Source organism: Dermacentor andersoni, chromosome 6 (genome assembly GCF_023375885.2).
Source record: "Dermacentor andersoni chromosome 6, qqDerAnde1_hic_scaffold, whole genome shotgun sequence".
NCBI lineage: Eukaryota > Metazoa > Arthropoda > Arachnida > Ixodida > Ixodidae > Dermacentor > Dermacentor andersoni.
This window is the reverse complement of record NC_092819.1, coordinates 54,120,234-54,137,004: the sequence shown is the minus strand read 5'-3', so window position 1 is coordinate 54,137,004 and position 16,771 is coordinate 54,120,234. Positions and strand designations below refer to the sequence as shown.

The following is a 16,771-nucleotide window of genomic DNA, read 5'->3' as shown; positions in this document are numbered from 1 at the left end:
GATGCCAAAATAAGTGTACCATCAAATTGTTCATCAGCAAAGGAGATGCAATGCTTGAATGTTACACGTGGAAGCCATATCAATCAGACAACAGTATCAGGTTTTTTTTCTTGTTCTGTTTTGTTTAGATACCTGTACAGTATGATCTCGGCATAACAAACATAGACAAAACAATACTTCAAATACAGTTAAACCTCGGTATAACAAACTTTAATACAACGAACTCCTCAATGTAACATAGCATTTAACTTTTTCTAGCTTCTTGTTTGTAGAACACAGTGTATTTTGAACCTCAATATAATGAAGTGTATTGGTACATGTTCCCCTTTCCCTCCCCAATACATGAAAATTTCGCTGCCACTGCAAAGGAACACCAACACAATAATGGAAGCTTTCGACACAGATGGTCAAATGGTTGAATTACATGCGGCTCCTTGCAAACACATCTCTCAGAATACGCACCGTGCTGTGTCGTCACTTCGGAAACTGCATGTAGGTTGCAAAAGAATTTTGCAAGCGCCATTTATCTAGCAGCAGAACACTGCTACCATGGTTGCGCATGGCTGTCAGCGTGGCTGAGTTCATACACAGCTCGTGCACCCTGTTTTGGAGGTGCCACAGGTGCAAAGACTGGGTAAGCTGAGATGGTGCAGCATCGTATGCCGTCTTCCCGCACATTTGGTGGTGCAGGTTGTGTCGTCTTGAGTTCCCGAGGCACATTGAAACAAGGGACAGACGAAGCATTTGCCCCCCCGCTGCCAGAACTTTTCATGATAGCGTTGTTCCACTGCGGGCGACACTATCAGCCGCAGGGACACCAAAACCTGTACATATAATAAATCTGCTACCAATCCTACGGAAAAAGTGCTCAACTGCAAATGAAGCTAAGACACAAAGCCGCCAGCTCACAACTTGAGCATGTCACAAACAACCTTCTGCCTTCAGAGCCAAACAGAGCGAGCTTTTTTTACGTAATGAAGAACAATGCCGAGTATGTGATAGTGATCCAGATGTGGCTGAGACTTTGGTGTTTGCTTCCAACCTCAGCCGACACACTGTTTTGACCAAGGCACTTCAGCGATTACTAGGCACAGCTCTAGCTGCACACAAACAGCTTTACAATTGCATCAAGGTTAGGTATCGTGTTTTCACACCATGGTCAGGAGTTCTTGGTTCTCACCTGAGTGGTAACTTTTGAGGGCGAAATGTGAGAAGGTCGAGTTGGATCCTTTCGAGAGGAAGTCCTCCGAGGGACGAACCTAAAGTAAGAAGGGAAATTAATACGTCTCACACTAAGCCACATCAGATAAAGCCAACAGACAAAGGAGCCAAGGAAAGCATTGGGAAAATCAGCTGTAGTTCAATTTGAAATGTCGAAAATAATGAAGAAACGGGAAATGAAAGTGGACGAAAAGGTAACTTGTCGCTGGTGGGGGGCCAAACCTACAACCTCCATGTTATGCGTGTGTTGCACTGCCAATTGTGCTACGGTGACGGCTATCAATCCGTCCACTAACTTGGCTATTTATGTTTACTAGACCTAGCTCTGGGAGTGTTAGCCAGCACTCGCCTAAGATCGTGCGTTATGTGGCGCCATCGGGCAAAAAAAGAATGTGCCATATCTGCCTGCCATGGCTCTGAGTGGTGCTCGTTAGCACTCCTAGGGCTAGATCTAGTAAACATAAATATCCAAGTTATCGGACAGATTGATAGCCGCCGACGTAGCTCAATTGGTAGTGCAACACACGCGTAATGCGGAGGTTGTGGGTTTGGCTCCCACTGGCGACAAGTTATCTTTTCGTCCATTTTCATTTGCCTTTTTTTTTCATTATTTTCTACATTTCAATTTGAACTACAGCTAATTTCTCCGATGCTTTCCTTGGCTTCATTGTCTGTTGGCTTATGCGGTCATGATTAACAAAATCGAGCCCCTCGATCCCCCTTCTTTCGTTAAGCCACATCAAGGAATATAAAATGCATTGGAAGAAACTCCACAGTTAAAGGGACACTAAAGTGAAAGATGATTTCTTCTGCATCAGTAAATTACCTTTCTACAACATCAAAAACACCACTCTTACAACGATAAGATGTTTGGTAAGCCAGAAAGAGCGTAAGATCGAAATATGGGTGGCGACGCCTACTTAAGTTCCCGCACCTGGTGGCTGTGACGCTTTGTATTTTGATGGCATTTTCTAGGGCCTACTAATTATATATAGCGGTACAGATTGACTACATTGTGTTCTAAAGAAACCAAATATTAAACATGGCAAGTTTCGGGAACCTTTACTCAGCCAACGCGGCCCAAATGCGAAAACATACTTTAGAATCTGTGACGTCACGCTGACGTACTGGCGCTGGGGTTTCGGCGCAAAATTAAAGTACTGATACTTGGACCTTCATTTTCTCATCTAATAATCAAAATATGTTTTTTAAATGACGGCCTGCAGGGTTTTCAAACAATCCTTCATTAGTCTAAACGGATTTATTGTTTCGCTTTAGTGTCCCTTTAAGCCGAGAAGCACTGCTTCTGTACAGCCTGGTCCGTGCACTGCCTAGTCGACCAAACTCGCACCTTCTTCGTAAGCGCAAAACACAAAGTCAACACATTCAGGACATACCAGCTACTTCACTTTACTGCTGAATGGTGCAGAGTACAGGTGGCACAGCACAAAACTGTGTTTTTCAACTGCTTACGAAATGTAAGAAAGCCTGAGAAAAGACCCACACACCTTGGCAGCACGAGCCTTGACTTTAGCCGGCGAGGAAGGCGCTGGCCGCAAGCCGCCTCGGTGCAGAGTGATGCGTGCCGCCTGTCCGACGGGGCAGTCCTTGAGAGCCTGCACCACCTCCGTGTGGGGGCGGCCTCGCACGTCCCGACCCTCAATCTCCACCAGCAGGTCCCCTTCCTGCAAGCCCCGGCAGCGCGGCTCGTCCAGAATCTTCTTCACCTGCATGGGGTTGGACACACAGGCTCAAGACACGGAGCAAGGTATGTAAACGAAGCCGTGTGTGCACTTGGGCTAGTTAGCAGGTTGTGGTTACAACAACAGTACAAGACTAAAGTGAAAAAAAATTTATTCCGAGGTATGATGTGCCAAAACCATGATCTGATCATTACGCATGCCGTTGATTAACTTTGACCACCCGGTGTTTTTTAAGATAGACCTAAATTTAAGTATAGGTGCGTGTTTGCATTTCCCCACAATCGAAATGTGGCCGCGGCGGCCGGGATCGAACCCGCGACTTTGAGCTGCACGATTCAGCCACTAAGCACGATGAATCGGATTCTGTAATGCAACCAACTACAAAGTGCAAAATTAGTCAGCAATGTGACTCCCCCCCATCTCTCTCTCTTGCTTTCACAAACACACACACAATCATTAAGTTTTCTTTTCTCCACATACTTATGGTTTAGCCAATCAGCACTCAGAGATTGAAGCCCCCGGAACTGGTCTTGCAAGGATAATTTGCACAAAAACTAGCTTGTAGTCACCCACCTTCTGGCCATAGGCGCTGTCTGCAATTGTGAAGCCAAAGCCCGAAGTTCCCTTGACGATCTCCACTGTCAGTGTCTGTGGCTTGGCGCCCACTGGGCCGGGGGAAGCGGGCCCAGAGAAATCGAGGATGTCTGGGGCTCCTCCACCGCCGACACTGAGCAGGTCGGCACTGTTGTGCCTTTGCGGCCGTGGCCTGTCCGGACCACTCAGATCTGGCATAGACTTTGCAGGCCGCGTCCGCGTCTCCGTGCTGTCCAGGTCCTCCAAGCTCTTGCTTGAGTAGATGTCCTGGCGAGCCGGTAAAAGTAACAAGGTGAGTGCGAGACAAGCTCCCTCAAGGACATCAGCACCAGTATGATAGATTCAGAGACAGAAAAATAATTATGGCGTTGCGACTCTGCTCTCTTGCACAGTGTGCCCAGCCTTCAGTTAATAAACAATGTAAGTGGGCATTAGATACTCAAATAAACATTTGAGAACAACTTTTAATATTTACATTTAAGTCTACAAGTCCATAGAGACAAATTATTATGGCATGCGACGAAGACACAAACATTTAAGGAAGTCATATGCCATCCCTATGATGACAAATTGACAGGTTTCACAAAGCACACAAGATAAACGCACGTACTGCGTTGCAGCTATGTTCCGCACTGCTGCTGCTTCCATTTTTTCTCTTGCTCCTTTTTTTCCAGCCCCAAAGTAAGGAAGTCTAGAAGTCCTACAGACGAGCAAAGCTAACCATGAAAGTCTGCTAGTCCTGGTTGTTTCACAGGAATCCTGCATTCCTCCGAGAGCTAACGTTGTCCTTTAGTTTGTGCTGTCTTGCAGTCATAAAAATTTCAAGGCAATTTCGATTCATCTTCGTGGCAAGCACACACAGGCAAGAATGCACACGAGTACACACAACAAACGTCGTACCTGGTAATCATCGGGGCGGGGTCGGTGGTGTGCCATGGGGTCGTCGGGAGACATGACCGCCATGGTGGTGACAATCTCGGTGTTCGGATCATCGGGGTCGAAAGGCAGGGCATAGCCTCTGCACACCTGCAGGTGCACCATCTCGCCCGGCGGTATGGACTGGAACAGGCTCACCACACCTTGGTGGGTGTAGCCCAGGACGCAGATGCTGTTGACGTACACCAGCACGTCGCCTGCATTGAGGGTGAACGAAGGAGGGAGTGATGCTGATGATAATGACGATACAGACGTTGCCCCCTCCGCAGCAGGCAATCACACCGCTGGGCCCCCGCTCCAGTGTTGCCACAGGTCATAAAAAGTTACTAGTAGTAGATTTTTGCATGAAAAAGCAGTAGAAATCAGTAATGTTTTTTTTATGCTGGTAAAAAAGGTAATTTAAACAGAGATTTTGCTGGCGTGGATCAATGCTTATTCTTAGTTTTACAATGTTCCATTGGCAATGCAGGAGAGCAATATATGGTGCACAGTGAATTTCAAACAACATGTAACTATTTAAAAATATACCTTGTTCCAAACTTGAAACCAGTTCTGGAAGGTCTTAAGATTACATTTGGTACATGGAGTCTGAAGTGTTCAGTCCATTTTGGACTACAGTAGAAAGTTTATACGTTTTGAAAAAGAAAATGAGAAAAAAAAAATGTACAAACTGGGAAAACATATGATCCGAAGTCACAAGAAGATTTCCAAACTCAACTCTAGTTGACATCCACATAATGTGAACCGTTGAACGAATCACTGCACCACAAGACGCTGATGCACGCCCAGTTGGTGGGGCCCAAGCGGCAAGACACGCGCATTGTCATTTTTTCGGCTTCGGCAAGCTTACATATGCGCTCCTCAAATTCGGCCTGGGCCAGTAACTTCTTCAAGCAGGGCATCTTGATAGGAAGTTATGGCGAGTGCACTTGGTGCGAATGGTTGCCGCATGAAACGCCGCCAACGCAACATGCGTCGAGCTGGTGGGGCCCAAGTGACCCCAAACGCACATTGTCGTTTCTGATTGCGTGGTGTTTCAAGACGGTGACGGGAAACCAAAAGGAAATCAAGCTGGTAGGCAGCGCCGGAACACGATGCCGCCAGAGCAAAACATGACACACACTTCAAGCTTCTTGCAGCGAGAAACGGCGGTGTGTTTGGGTTATCGCCTATTAAATGCGCGCAGTATGCTTCCAACCACATTACACCTGATGCACTGTGAGACAGATTGGTGAATATGCTCATCACAATAGGGTTGGCGCTGAGAGCTGTGAATGTGGTGTGCGGTCGCGCGGGAGGAGATTTGCTGTTACCAGAATAGGAAACTGAGTGCGTGCTGCCATTTTCACATGAGACAGGCGGGTGAGTATGTTGTGGGGAAGCTGCTGCAGCGGGTGGCTACTGTTTTCGATTGTGCACCCCTACCACTGCTTTTTGTTTACACGAGAGCTAGCGGCTGGGAAACATATGATATTATCCCCATTTAGCAATGTACTGAATGTTGGTGCTGAAAGATTGTGTTTTCCCGGAAGATATGTATGAAACAGTAAAAAAGATGCATAACAGTATTGGATCATATTTTGTGTTCTCAATCAAGAATGTTGGTGTTGGGAAATCATATGTAACAGGATCGCATAAACGAGGTTCTACTGTATATGCCTAAGCCTAGAAAAGAAAAAAAGGGTGCATACAGTTTGTCCCTCACGCAAAATACATGCTGATCATGTTTTAGCAGATATCTATTTAAAAAGTAGTATATTTCATAGAAATTAGTAGAAAATTTAAGACATATTTTTTAAATGTATAATTCACTACAGCCTTTTTTTTTAATGCACAAAAATTCAGTAGATTCCAACACTTTCTCAATGAATCACTAAAGATTTGAAAAAGCAGTACTGAGTAATCAGTAACTGGAGCAACACTGCCCCACTCTTTAACACCATTGGTTTTTCATAACTTGTTTTCATAGAACCGAGGGACCTTACAAGCTATCAATTAAGTGCTTGCTCCAACCATCCCACAACTGATGAATTTGATATACCAATGGCAAAGCTTATTCATTTTTTTGCCCGAACTCATCACTAACAGTAATGCCACAGTCGGCTAGTACCACAACAGAACAATCTTAAACCAAACACTTGCTTCATTGCATCCTAAACCAAGAAACTACTTTCTAAGTTGTCCACGTAGCAACAAAAGCTGGCAAATGGTAGGGGGAAAAAAGAATTCACTGCCCTTCCGCTCTGTGAAGAAGGATGACCAGCCAAGCTGTGTATGTGGGCCCCTTAATGGCAAACTGCACTTCTGCCATGAGTTGGCCCGGTATTGCACTATCTTCGGCAATGGCCCACGTATGGGGAGTGCTTCAAGCCTGCTTTACCTCCGCCGCGGATCAGCCCGGTATTGTACTATCTTCGGGATGGGCCCTAGTACGGGGAATACGTAACGCCTGCTTCGCCTCTGCTGCAGGTAAGCCCGGCATTGCACTATCTCCGGGATTTCTTTCTACATGCGGACATGACAGTGGGGAAAGTATCCTTCAACAGCTTCACCGTAAAATAAAGGACAAGCAAAGCTGACAGCTTCAATTAGTTTTGTTTAGGAGGAGTTCATGCGTATCATTACAATTGCTCAAACTGGTGAATGGGAGGGAAGTGGAGAATAAACTGGCAAGAAGCCACGGATGCACAACACAGATCAGTTATCACAGCCTCTCTGCAGTCACATCATAGCGCAGAGGGCAGGAACATGGTCGCTGAATGGACAGCCATACTTAGACATTGATGCTACCTCATTGCTTAATACAACACTGCATGCAGTAAATGCAGTATGCCAGTTCTATCATTCTGGTTGGAATCAATATATGTGTTTATGGTTCCTCTAAACAGCAGCAGGAGTGCTGGTGCGAGTTCTCACCCGTGCGCAGCTTCCCATCGGCCCAAGCAGGTCCGTTGGGAACAATGCTCTTGATCTGAAGAAACTCCTCGGAGTCGTTTTCGTCGGCACCCACGATAGTGAAGCCAAAGCCTCGGGCACTCTTCACGAGTGACGTATGGATGATGTCACCCTGAAGCTCTGCTGGATTCCGCGTAAACAGGTAAGGCAGGCGGCCGTGTGAGCCATGGTCTGTAGACGGACAACAGCAGTAGTGTCAGGCCATGCATTCATAAAACAGTGAAGCAGTCAACATGCACAACACATCGCTGTTAATGACAGGTGTGTTGTTTTCAAAAGCTGTGAGCCTTGTTCGCTTCGTATTTAACCCTGCTGCCTAACTGAATGATTCCCCACCAAGGAAATAAGATGATGGCTGAAAATAGAGAGAACCTCTCTAAGACTATAAAAACTGTGAACAACAGTTTGTGAGTGCACTGCTCTTAGGAGCACTTGAGCTCTGTATTCATGCAACCAAACACTCCTTGCATAACAATTTTATTGCAATAGCAATTACATGGACACTCCAGGCAAGTTTCAGCCATCGCCATCGCCGCGATACGCAGTATAACGTGCAAATGTGACGAGATCCCGACTGCGCGCCGTATTCTGTGGGCGCAAGTGAATGTGTGCAAGGATGAGCTGAGGAGAATAATGGCTTGAGCTCGTGCGCACCCAGGAGGAAGGCGGGTAGGAGGCACACTGCCTTCCATTGCACGTAGAGCAGCAGGAAGGTGGGGAAGAAGAGTTATACTCCGGCCATGGCTACATATGGTGCAGCTGAGGACAGCCCTGCAGGCCTACTTTGAAAGTAATCTAATTTGGTACAAGGTCTAGGCCTGCCAAGGGCTGATGGCTTCATGTGCAGTGTTCTCGCCGCTAAGTTCACGTTAAAGCAAGGAACAGTACGAAGGCAAATTCGCTCGCTGCTGCTGCCCTTCTTCCTCACACCAGCATTCTGATAGCGAGTGTCCACAATCATTCAGTGAGATGTGCTCATGTTTGCCTATGCTCATGCGACACCATGCTAGTTAGTGGCATCGTACTAACTAGTAAGCTGTTTCCTAGCTTACATAGCTGATAAAACTACTAACATCACTTTGTATAGCTGTCTGGAAATTTGCTATTGCAATTTATGCTTCGCCTTTCAGGCAGAACTGTGCCATTTTTCACAAATATCCCTTTGTCCCTTGAGGACTTCAGATAAAATGTTTCAATATTAAACATTTTTTTAAAAAAGATTAGAAATCCTTAAGCTGTCACTTCACTTCAGTCTCACTTACAAACAGCAACCAAGATCACAAACATGCTCACTCGAGTATTTTCTTGAAACACAACACCGCACAAAGAAACAAAAATTATGAAATCCACACACACTCCAACACATTCCCGTAACCATATGAGCATGAAACATCTCGCAGCATGCTTTAATAAAACGTTGACATCACTCATGCACATGCTTTCAGTGCAACTGTCCAAGTACGCCACACATTCCCTTCAGTCACGAATAATGACGCACTGTCAGTAAATGTGTCAAAGATACATAATTTTATTCTAAAGTGCTAAAGACATCACTGAAAAGAAAGTCAAGGCGGTAGGATGATGCTATGTGAATATCCTAGTGAGTCCTCATAATTACAGAGCATTTAAATCTGAATTTAGAGGATAGTTAGTCCTGTCTCACTTCTTCATCAAAAGAATAGGGTGTTTTAGAAATAGCATCCCCAAGTGACTTTGCAAACTCAGAAACCCAAGTTCCTTAGTACACCTTCCGCGTTCTTGTGAACACCTGGCCGACAGTGTCTCCTAACTTTTGGTCTCCTATTTATGAAGATCCCTATTATATCACTAGCTCAATACACATGAGTTAAAGATTTACTGATGGCATTACAGTAGCTTTATGTTAATTCAACTCCGGTCAATTTTATTTTTTATTTAATTTGATTCCGACCAAAAGTCTCAGCCAGTACACATGCATTTCAATGGCCCAAATTTTCATTATTTCGATCCTAAAAATTGGCCTTCACCACATAATTTGAACTTTACCAGTCAGCACGCACGCACCTAATGCCCTATGTGACCCCAATATCGATTGTTCTAGTGGCAGCATGTTTCAGAGGAGCTTAGAAAACAGTGAGTGCATTGAACACAAGTCATATCTCGCCAAAAATGCGCATTTTTGGCCTGCCCTAGGAAGAGTTTCAAGCAATAATGCTAGCACACCGTGTCTGATTGCAATATTTACCGTTCTGATGCCGTGGGTCTTTTCTTTCCCCCCGAGAAAATTGGGTAAAAAATTGCTCTAGAAACCAAAGCCGTGTGAACGGCATTCAGATGCTTTACCACATAACATGGTTCAGTAGCGGCAAAGCGGACTTCAAGAAAAACCATTCAGCGAAGCTGGTGTGAGGAAACCATCCACTATTGTCCAACACATACTGGACCCTTACCAATTCGTCTTGCTAAAAAACTACATGTACATTAGATTTCTACTTTGTTCAGAAACTTCAATGTCAGTTTTACATTATTTTTGTACTTTGGACACATAAAAAGTGGCCAAAAGTTTGATTCAGGGGCATGTTAGAATCCAGCAAATACTGTGAAATGAATCAGCGGTGTTTTTATTTACATTTTCTTTAATCTCGTTCAATTCGGCCAGCCGGATTATTTGATAAATCTTTTCAGTCCCGTCGGGGTCGGACTAACGGAAGTCGACTGCATCAGAAATGAAAAGTTGTTATTTCACCATTGCTGAGTAAACATAGAAAACCTCTTATAAAAAATTTTAGTGCTTTGAGCAAGGTAGTTGCGTATAGTAGCAATACTCAAACTGAAGTGGAGCCACATTGAACATGCAGGGGGTTCCATCTATCCTATAATCTATAAACGCAGGCAGCGCAACTGAAGGGATGTAGGCAATTCATGCACATTTTGTCTCCGGTAGCAAGTGTGCGTCATGCCGCATGCAGCAGAAAGGCCGTGCGACAAGTGCTCCTCTCAACGGGCCATCGCCAGCGAAGGATCGAGAAACAGCGGGAGAAAAATCCTCGACACCAGTGCATGTGGGCAACAGGGTGGGAGTCACAAAAATCTTAAAAGGCCGTGAAAACCATCTCAGACATTGTTTGAACACATTTTGAATAAACACATGAATCGCACGCAGAACGTTGTGACGATCACCTTCCATGAACATGACAGCATGACACGCGGCAGCGAAGCAGGAAATGTCACAAATGCTCAAAGCGCCAGCATGATGACGACGATTTCTGACATCATCCAAGTTGAACTGCGGTGGCAAGAAATCGGCCTGCAGCCTGTGTGACACTTATATGTCACCATATCGTAATCTAGAACTCTACCTATCTGCTTTAGCTCATAAAGTTACCCATGCCGGTGACGATCCCACCCGTCTTTCTTTTGCTTTTTTTGTCCCCCATTGCTCTAAACATTTTTTGCTTATTTCAACCACAGAACAGCTAACTTTACCATCTGCTTTGAACAACAGCACTTCTGGAAGATAGATGTTCCCTAAAGTTCTGGCTGGATGAACACCTTGGCATTCCATTACAATGTACTGAGTCACCTTCGCATTCTTGCTGCTGCAGACATATGCTTCACTGTGTATTGAATTGCAAGCACAGCATGCTGACACCATCTGGTGCTGATGGTGCCTGCACTGTGCTAGCTCATTGCTGCACTCGAAGCCCTTCTATGTAAAACGATGGCACCGGCCTATGCTCCCCCTTTCATACATCCTCTCCGCAATTTCTCCTCTGTGTGACATCACCCGGCAGCCCACATGCACCAGTCAGTAAATGGAGGCCCTTCCTCCAGCCCATCCTTGCGGCAGTGTCAAGATATAAAGCCAGTCAGCCAGCAGTGGCGCGGCCCACCTGAGGCCGGGAGGGCCGCCACCGCGCAAGGAGACGGGCTGTCCTGTGCGGTGGTGGGAGTGGCGGGGGGCGGCCGGTGGTGCGTGCGCAGTGCAGCGGCAGCGGCCGCGGCTGAGGTGGGGGTGGTCGTGATGGTGCCAGCAGGCCGGTGGTTGGCGGAGGGTTGCGGCTGCTGGGGGCTGCCTCCCAGCTGCATCAGCAACCCTCCTCCTCCCTGGCGGTGGTCGGCCGAAGGACCGGCTGGTGGCGGCAGCACCCTCTCGGAGCCAGGCGGCGGCGCAGCTGTCGTCGGGGGCGTGGCCCCTTCTTCAGAGGACGAGGGCGAGGAGGTGTTAGTCTGGGGCTGGTCTCGCAGGCAGGGCAGGCAGGGGAACAGCGGGGAGTGCCGCGAGGGGGGCGTGCGTGGTCGACGGCACTCACGGTTATTGTTCACAGCGGAGGAAGACGTGGAGGCGCCAGCGCTTGTCGGGGAGTGCTGCCGCTGGTGGTGGTGATGGTGGTGGGAGGGGCTTGCCGACGATGCACCGGGGATGGGGCTGGCCTCTCGGGGCTGAGATGCACTGCTGTTGCCCAGCAACTGCTGTTGGGATGACTGGGAGCCTTGCGGACTGGCCGCCGCCAGCTGGCCACTGCCCGGAGAGATGCAGCCGCCGCCCCCGCCGACACTGCCGTTACCTTGTACTGCACTCGCACCAGAGCCTGGTGAACCTGTAAATTACGTGCCGTCACATGAGTGCCACGCATGATAAACATTTGATAAACAAGACAGAAGAATGAAGCCTAGCATAGCACCCGGTGCCGGGGAGTTTGTGACTACCTAGTTTGAGTTAGCAAGATGAGAAAACAACTCTACAGCAAAAGTGCAAAACCATACTCGCAGTACTCATCTGTGCACATGAATGCACGGTATAGTCGCACACAATCTCAAACAGTTACTATTTAATGCTAATGCATAGCAAGATCAAACAAACAATTAACAAAACAAAGGTTAACAATTCATAAATACACCACAAACATGCAATAAAACATAGCGCTATTACACTGCACACATGGCAGCATTTGAACAATAAAACATGGAGATATAAAAACATGCACAAAAAGAAGTGCTAACATAGGTTTCATTCAATACTCACCAGGTGAGGTTTGCAGCTTCAGATGAGGGAGTGGGCTTTCGTACTGTGTTCTCCTGTTAACGTGGCTGCAAGGCATGGCAGTACATAAGGGACACTCCAACTTGGCACAATAACAAAATATGTGCTATAGTTTACAAACAGTAACCCAACTCACTCTATGTAATATGTCCCGTAGTGTGGGTCATCAATCCTCTCCCAACCATATGGTAACTCTGTGTGCAGAAAACAAAACAGAACGAGACACGTTAACCAGAGCCACTGACACGGGAGAGTGCAGCGCAGTGATGCAAGCCTTACGCACCTCAAGGCACTCACCTTTAATGAGAGGAATAGCGACACCATGCAAGTTAGAAGGAAGGTTATTTGCATAAGCACCAAGCCACTAGTACACCGGCGAGCAGGCTCCAGCTTCAAGAGTAACTCACCGTACTCCTCGTCATACGACACCCGAGACTTGCTTAACCTCGGGTCGTGCCACTGCGATGTGTTCGTGTTGTGGCTGAAACAAGAAGAGACACACAGCGACCGATACAAAATCTGCACAAGGACATCGAGATGCAAACAAACAAAAAATAGTATAATGCAGCATGAAAAGGGGCCCAACACAACTTTCAGCAAAGTTTAAACTAGCATGGTTTCTGTTGTTAAGACGATTGTTGTTCGGTGTATGTGAAGGCAATTTAATAATACAATAAAGCAGATCACAGGCATGAACCTAGCCTAACCAAATCAAGATGCTAGTTTTGCCTTATGCCTCTTCCCTCACGGACTATCAAGCAGAATGCTGAATCCTAACCAAGTGACTAAGCAAGTGACTAAGCAAGTGACTCTTTATGGGAAGCAAAGCTATCAATCAGTGCAATCACTAGAAGATACAGAGGGGTGTCCTGCCCCTGCATCCTCTTGAGACATGCCAGCACTTCACCTGACACACAAGATTTGGTCTTGGCACTTTGTAGCGCTGAAAATTTGTGCAATGATAAAATTTATCATGCAGTGAAGTGCGCCTATAAGTATGGTAAAAGTAGAACAGACTACTGCCAAATTGTCGCCCTCCTTTCTCCCCCACAACCTTTTGTTCTCTGTTCATTTTGATGAACCACACCACTCCGGTGCTACCCTGGATCTGCCCCTGCTTGCAATGCGAAAATGTACAGGCAGTGCAAAAGCTATAGAGCTAGCAGTACTTCACTGTGTTTGTGAAGCTATCAGGCAAAGGTGGAAAATGAGGTTTAGTAGTAATTATAACTGATAGAGTGCTAACATTCTAGAGCCATAGCTGGCCACCCGAGGCGATTTAATCTGCATGAAGATCTTAATTTCTGCATCCTGCCCCCAACAAAGTAGGACAACAAGGGCTCCCTTTCCAAATACGTATGCAGTGATATTTTAGACCACCTAAAGAGCCTCGTTTCATCTAGTGTAGATATATAGCAGCCTTGATGCAATAATTTACTTACAGAATACCGGGTGATGGACAACAAAAATGCTCGCAAGAATAGTCATTATTTATAACAAAACTTAAAACATGATGCCATTACCCCGAGCCGAAAATGACACAGAACACAGAGTGTTAAGAAATATTATGGCACCTGGGCACGGCCTCCAAGATAACGTGGCACCCACGGCATGCTAAAGATCTCGGAGGTCATGCTTTGGGTACTGCGTCACACCTGCTAACCACGAGGTGCTTGCATCATCTGCTAAGGTGAACTTAAAGGCCTTTGGCAAAAAAAAAAATTGACCATTACCAGCCCTGAAGCTTTCTAGTCCTTCTAGTAAATGCTATTCATTTATTACCAATTCAGCCAAAGTTAAATTTCATTACAGTTGGCCTTTTTAAACTGAGCCACTTAAAGCCAGTGCGCAAAAGGCAAGAGCTGCTCGAGGGCAAAGTCCACGCACTTGATGAAGTAGGGCTCGCCGTCCTCGGTGTAGGCCTTTTCCCAGCAGGCGGGAAGCGGCTCCAGGTCAAAGGCCCCGGGGCTGGCATCTCGGGGAGGACCGGCCCCATTGGCCTGCAGCCCCTGCAGCTGGGTCGGGCTGGGCGACGGGGCCGGCTCCTGGGACTTGGCCGTCATGGCCTCCACGTTGGAGCGGTTCCTGCGCCGCTTGCCTTCCGAGGACGGGTGCGCCCCGGGCAGCAGCAGGCCTTCCTCCTGCGGCTTGGGCGTACCGTAGTGGTTGCCTGCACGGACCGTGAGTGCACCCTCGCTGTTCATGACACTGAGGTCAACATCAAAAATTATGTGTAAGGTTTGACATTCCTAAGAAACACACTGGGCCCCATATTCACGTGAAAGTTTGCAGAGTGGAAATGTCCTCAGAACATAAGCCAGCCAATCCTGACGCTGGACGTATATAATTAATGAATGCTGTCCGATAGCAAAGAACACTTACAAATTAAAATCGTTGTGAATTCAACCCTTATATATATATATCTTTAATTGAATTACTGGGCTTAACGTCCCACAGCAACAGTGGAGATATCAGAGAGAACACAGTGCGGGTGGAGTTTCAGGGTGAATGTTGACCTTGACCGCCTGGGTATCTAACATGCACCTAAATCTGGTTACGTAAGCATTTCTGCAGTTTGCCCAACTTGGAATGTGGCTGCTAGAGCCTGAAATGAAACTTGTGATTTTATATTCGGCATCTGAAAGTTCTTCCACCTGGACAGAACTTTACGTCTCAAGGCAAAAGACAATGCCTGGGCTATGAAAGACACTGTACATGAAGGCTTCAAACCCAATTTAGCCACTTGCAGGTCATTAACATGCTCTAAAATTTCTACACGTAGGCATTTATGCATTCCATGTGCACTAGAATGCAGCCACTTTAGCTGGTAATCAAACCCACAAACTTGCGCTCGGTACCTCAAGGCCAAAAGCATTGAGGTAACCGCTTGGACAGAATCAGTGCCATAATTTTACTGACTGAAGAACATGCGATTACAGTGAAAGCCTAAATGAACAAATGACCACTGATGTTATAAAGCTTGAAAGGGAAATATTGACGAAGGTGACACCATAATGTTGCCATTTTTACACCACAAGAATGATCTTGCTCACTGCATAAGACAGTGTATCGTTCACTGCCTCAATAGAACAAGCATGCGATACAATAACTGCAAGAAAAAAAGAAATGATCTCAATGCTCCAATCAATGCGTTTCCGTCATGGCCATTTTATCAATAAAGAACTGAAGCACTCAACATTCAGACAGCAGACTGTGCATGTAAATTATGAATGTAAAACCGCCACTGCACATTCTCTTACATTAGACAAAATAAATAAAAAGAAAGATGCCCATGACAAAATCGTGCACTTGCCTTCATATATTCCACTCTCCAGAAGACTCCCGCTTCTTTCAAGGGCCACAAACTCCTCTAGTGTCAGGAAAGTGTAGTCCACACCATTCACTTCCCCCTCCCGGGGACTCCGTGTTGTGCCTGAAAAACAATCCAAGAAGGTAAACTGATTAGCCTCTCCGTGACACCGTCATTGCTGACGATGGCCAAACCGTACAATGCGTGCACTATCTCTCAGTAATGTAGCGTTCCCATACTCATTAACTCAACGCACTCGTCTTCCACTGCTGCTGATTAACGCATGGGCAGTGCATTAAATAATGTACCAAAATGGCTGTCTGGCTAGGCAGCAGACCACAAGTAGTCACAATAAGAAAATTCATATAGCCCTCCATGCTTAAAGGCACTGTCTACTGCTCAGAATGTGACATACTTTTGTTCCATAAACAAGGAATTACTATTTTTTTCAATTTGGCTCTGAAAGCAGTGCAACATGACATGTGGTGTTGCTTGACAATGAAACAGTATAAACCAAACTGTGTGCAGTGGCGTGACCTAAAACTCGTGCTGAGAGTTATTTTTTATTTTGCTTAGATACACAGATGCATTCCTTAAAACTGTATTTTATGTGCTTTTGCTAACTTTGCTTTATGCCACAGAGCAATTTCTTCTTTATTTCCAGTTAATGCACATTAAAAAGTGGCGCTGCCTTTGAGCAGACGAACAGAGCAGAACAGTGGCACGCCCGTGAGCAAAAGTACACGGACCACAGGGTCTCCGAAAAAACCAAATTTCTTTGCAATTAGCATGCATAAACTGAAATTGACGAGTAGACTGGAAAGTTCACAACGTCAAGTTTGGACTGCAGTTCTCAATTTCACGTTGCATTCACAGGCTGAGTAAAAAAAAATGGCGTTATTGCACAATCCCTGGTCCATATACTTTTGCTCGCGGGTGCACATCGGTGTGCCCTCTTGACATGGTGACACGCATTAGCGTGAGTGAGTCGCATTATGGGTGTGGCGCAAGGATCGCTGTTGTATTGAG

The 16,771-nt window shown here is 46.2% G+C and overlaps 1 protein-coding gene across 3 annotated transcripts in view; it reads right to left on the bottom strand.

Moving 5' to 3' along the window:
• The window catches only part of LOC126522872 (membrane-associated guanylate kinase, WW and PDZ domain-containing protein 1-like), a 55,163-nt gene that overhangs the window by 29,997 nt on the left and 8,395 nt on the right, over window positions 1-16,771 (bottom strand). For all 3 annotated transcript variants that reach the window (XM_055066603.2, XM_055066601.2, XM_055066602.2), the window contains exons 3-14: window positions 15,746-15,865; window positions 14,320-14,602; window positions 12,840-12,913; window positions 12,569-12,626; window positions 12,415-12,479; window positions 11,702-11,989; window positions 11,282-11,587; window positions 7,371-7,580; window positions 4,419-4,651; window positions 3,498-3,785; window positions 2,730-2,948; window positions 1,181-1,259 (exon numbers count right to left, since the gene is read on the bottom strand). In XM_055066603.2, coding sequence (XP_054922578.2) covers window positions 1,181-1,259; window positions 2,730-2,948; window positions 3,498-3,785; window positions 4,419-4,651; window positions 7,371-7,580; window positions 11,282-11,587; window positions 11,702-11,989; window positions 12,415-12,479; window positions 12,569-12,626; window positions 12,840-12,913; window positions 14,320-14,602; window positions 15,746-15,865 — 2,223 coding nt within the window. The remainder of the gene's footprint in view (window positions 1-1,180; window positions 1,260-2,729; window positions 2,949-3,497; window positions 3,786-4,418; window positions 4,652-7,370; window positions 7,581-11,281; window positions 11,588-11,701; window positions 11,990-12,414; window positions 12,480-12,568; window positions 12,627-12,839; window positions 12,914-14,319; window positions 14,603-15,745; window positions 15,866-16,771) is intronic.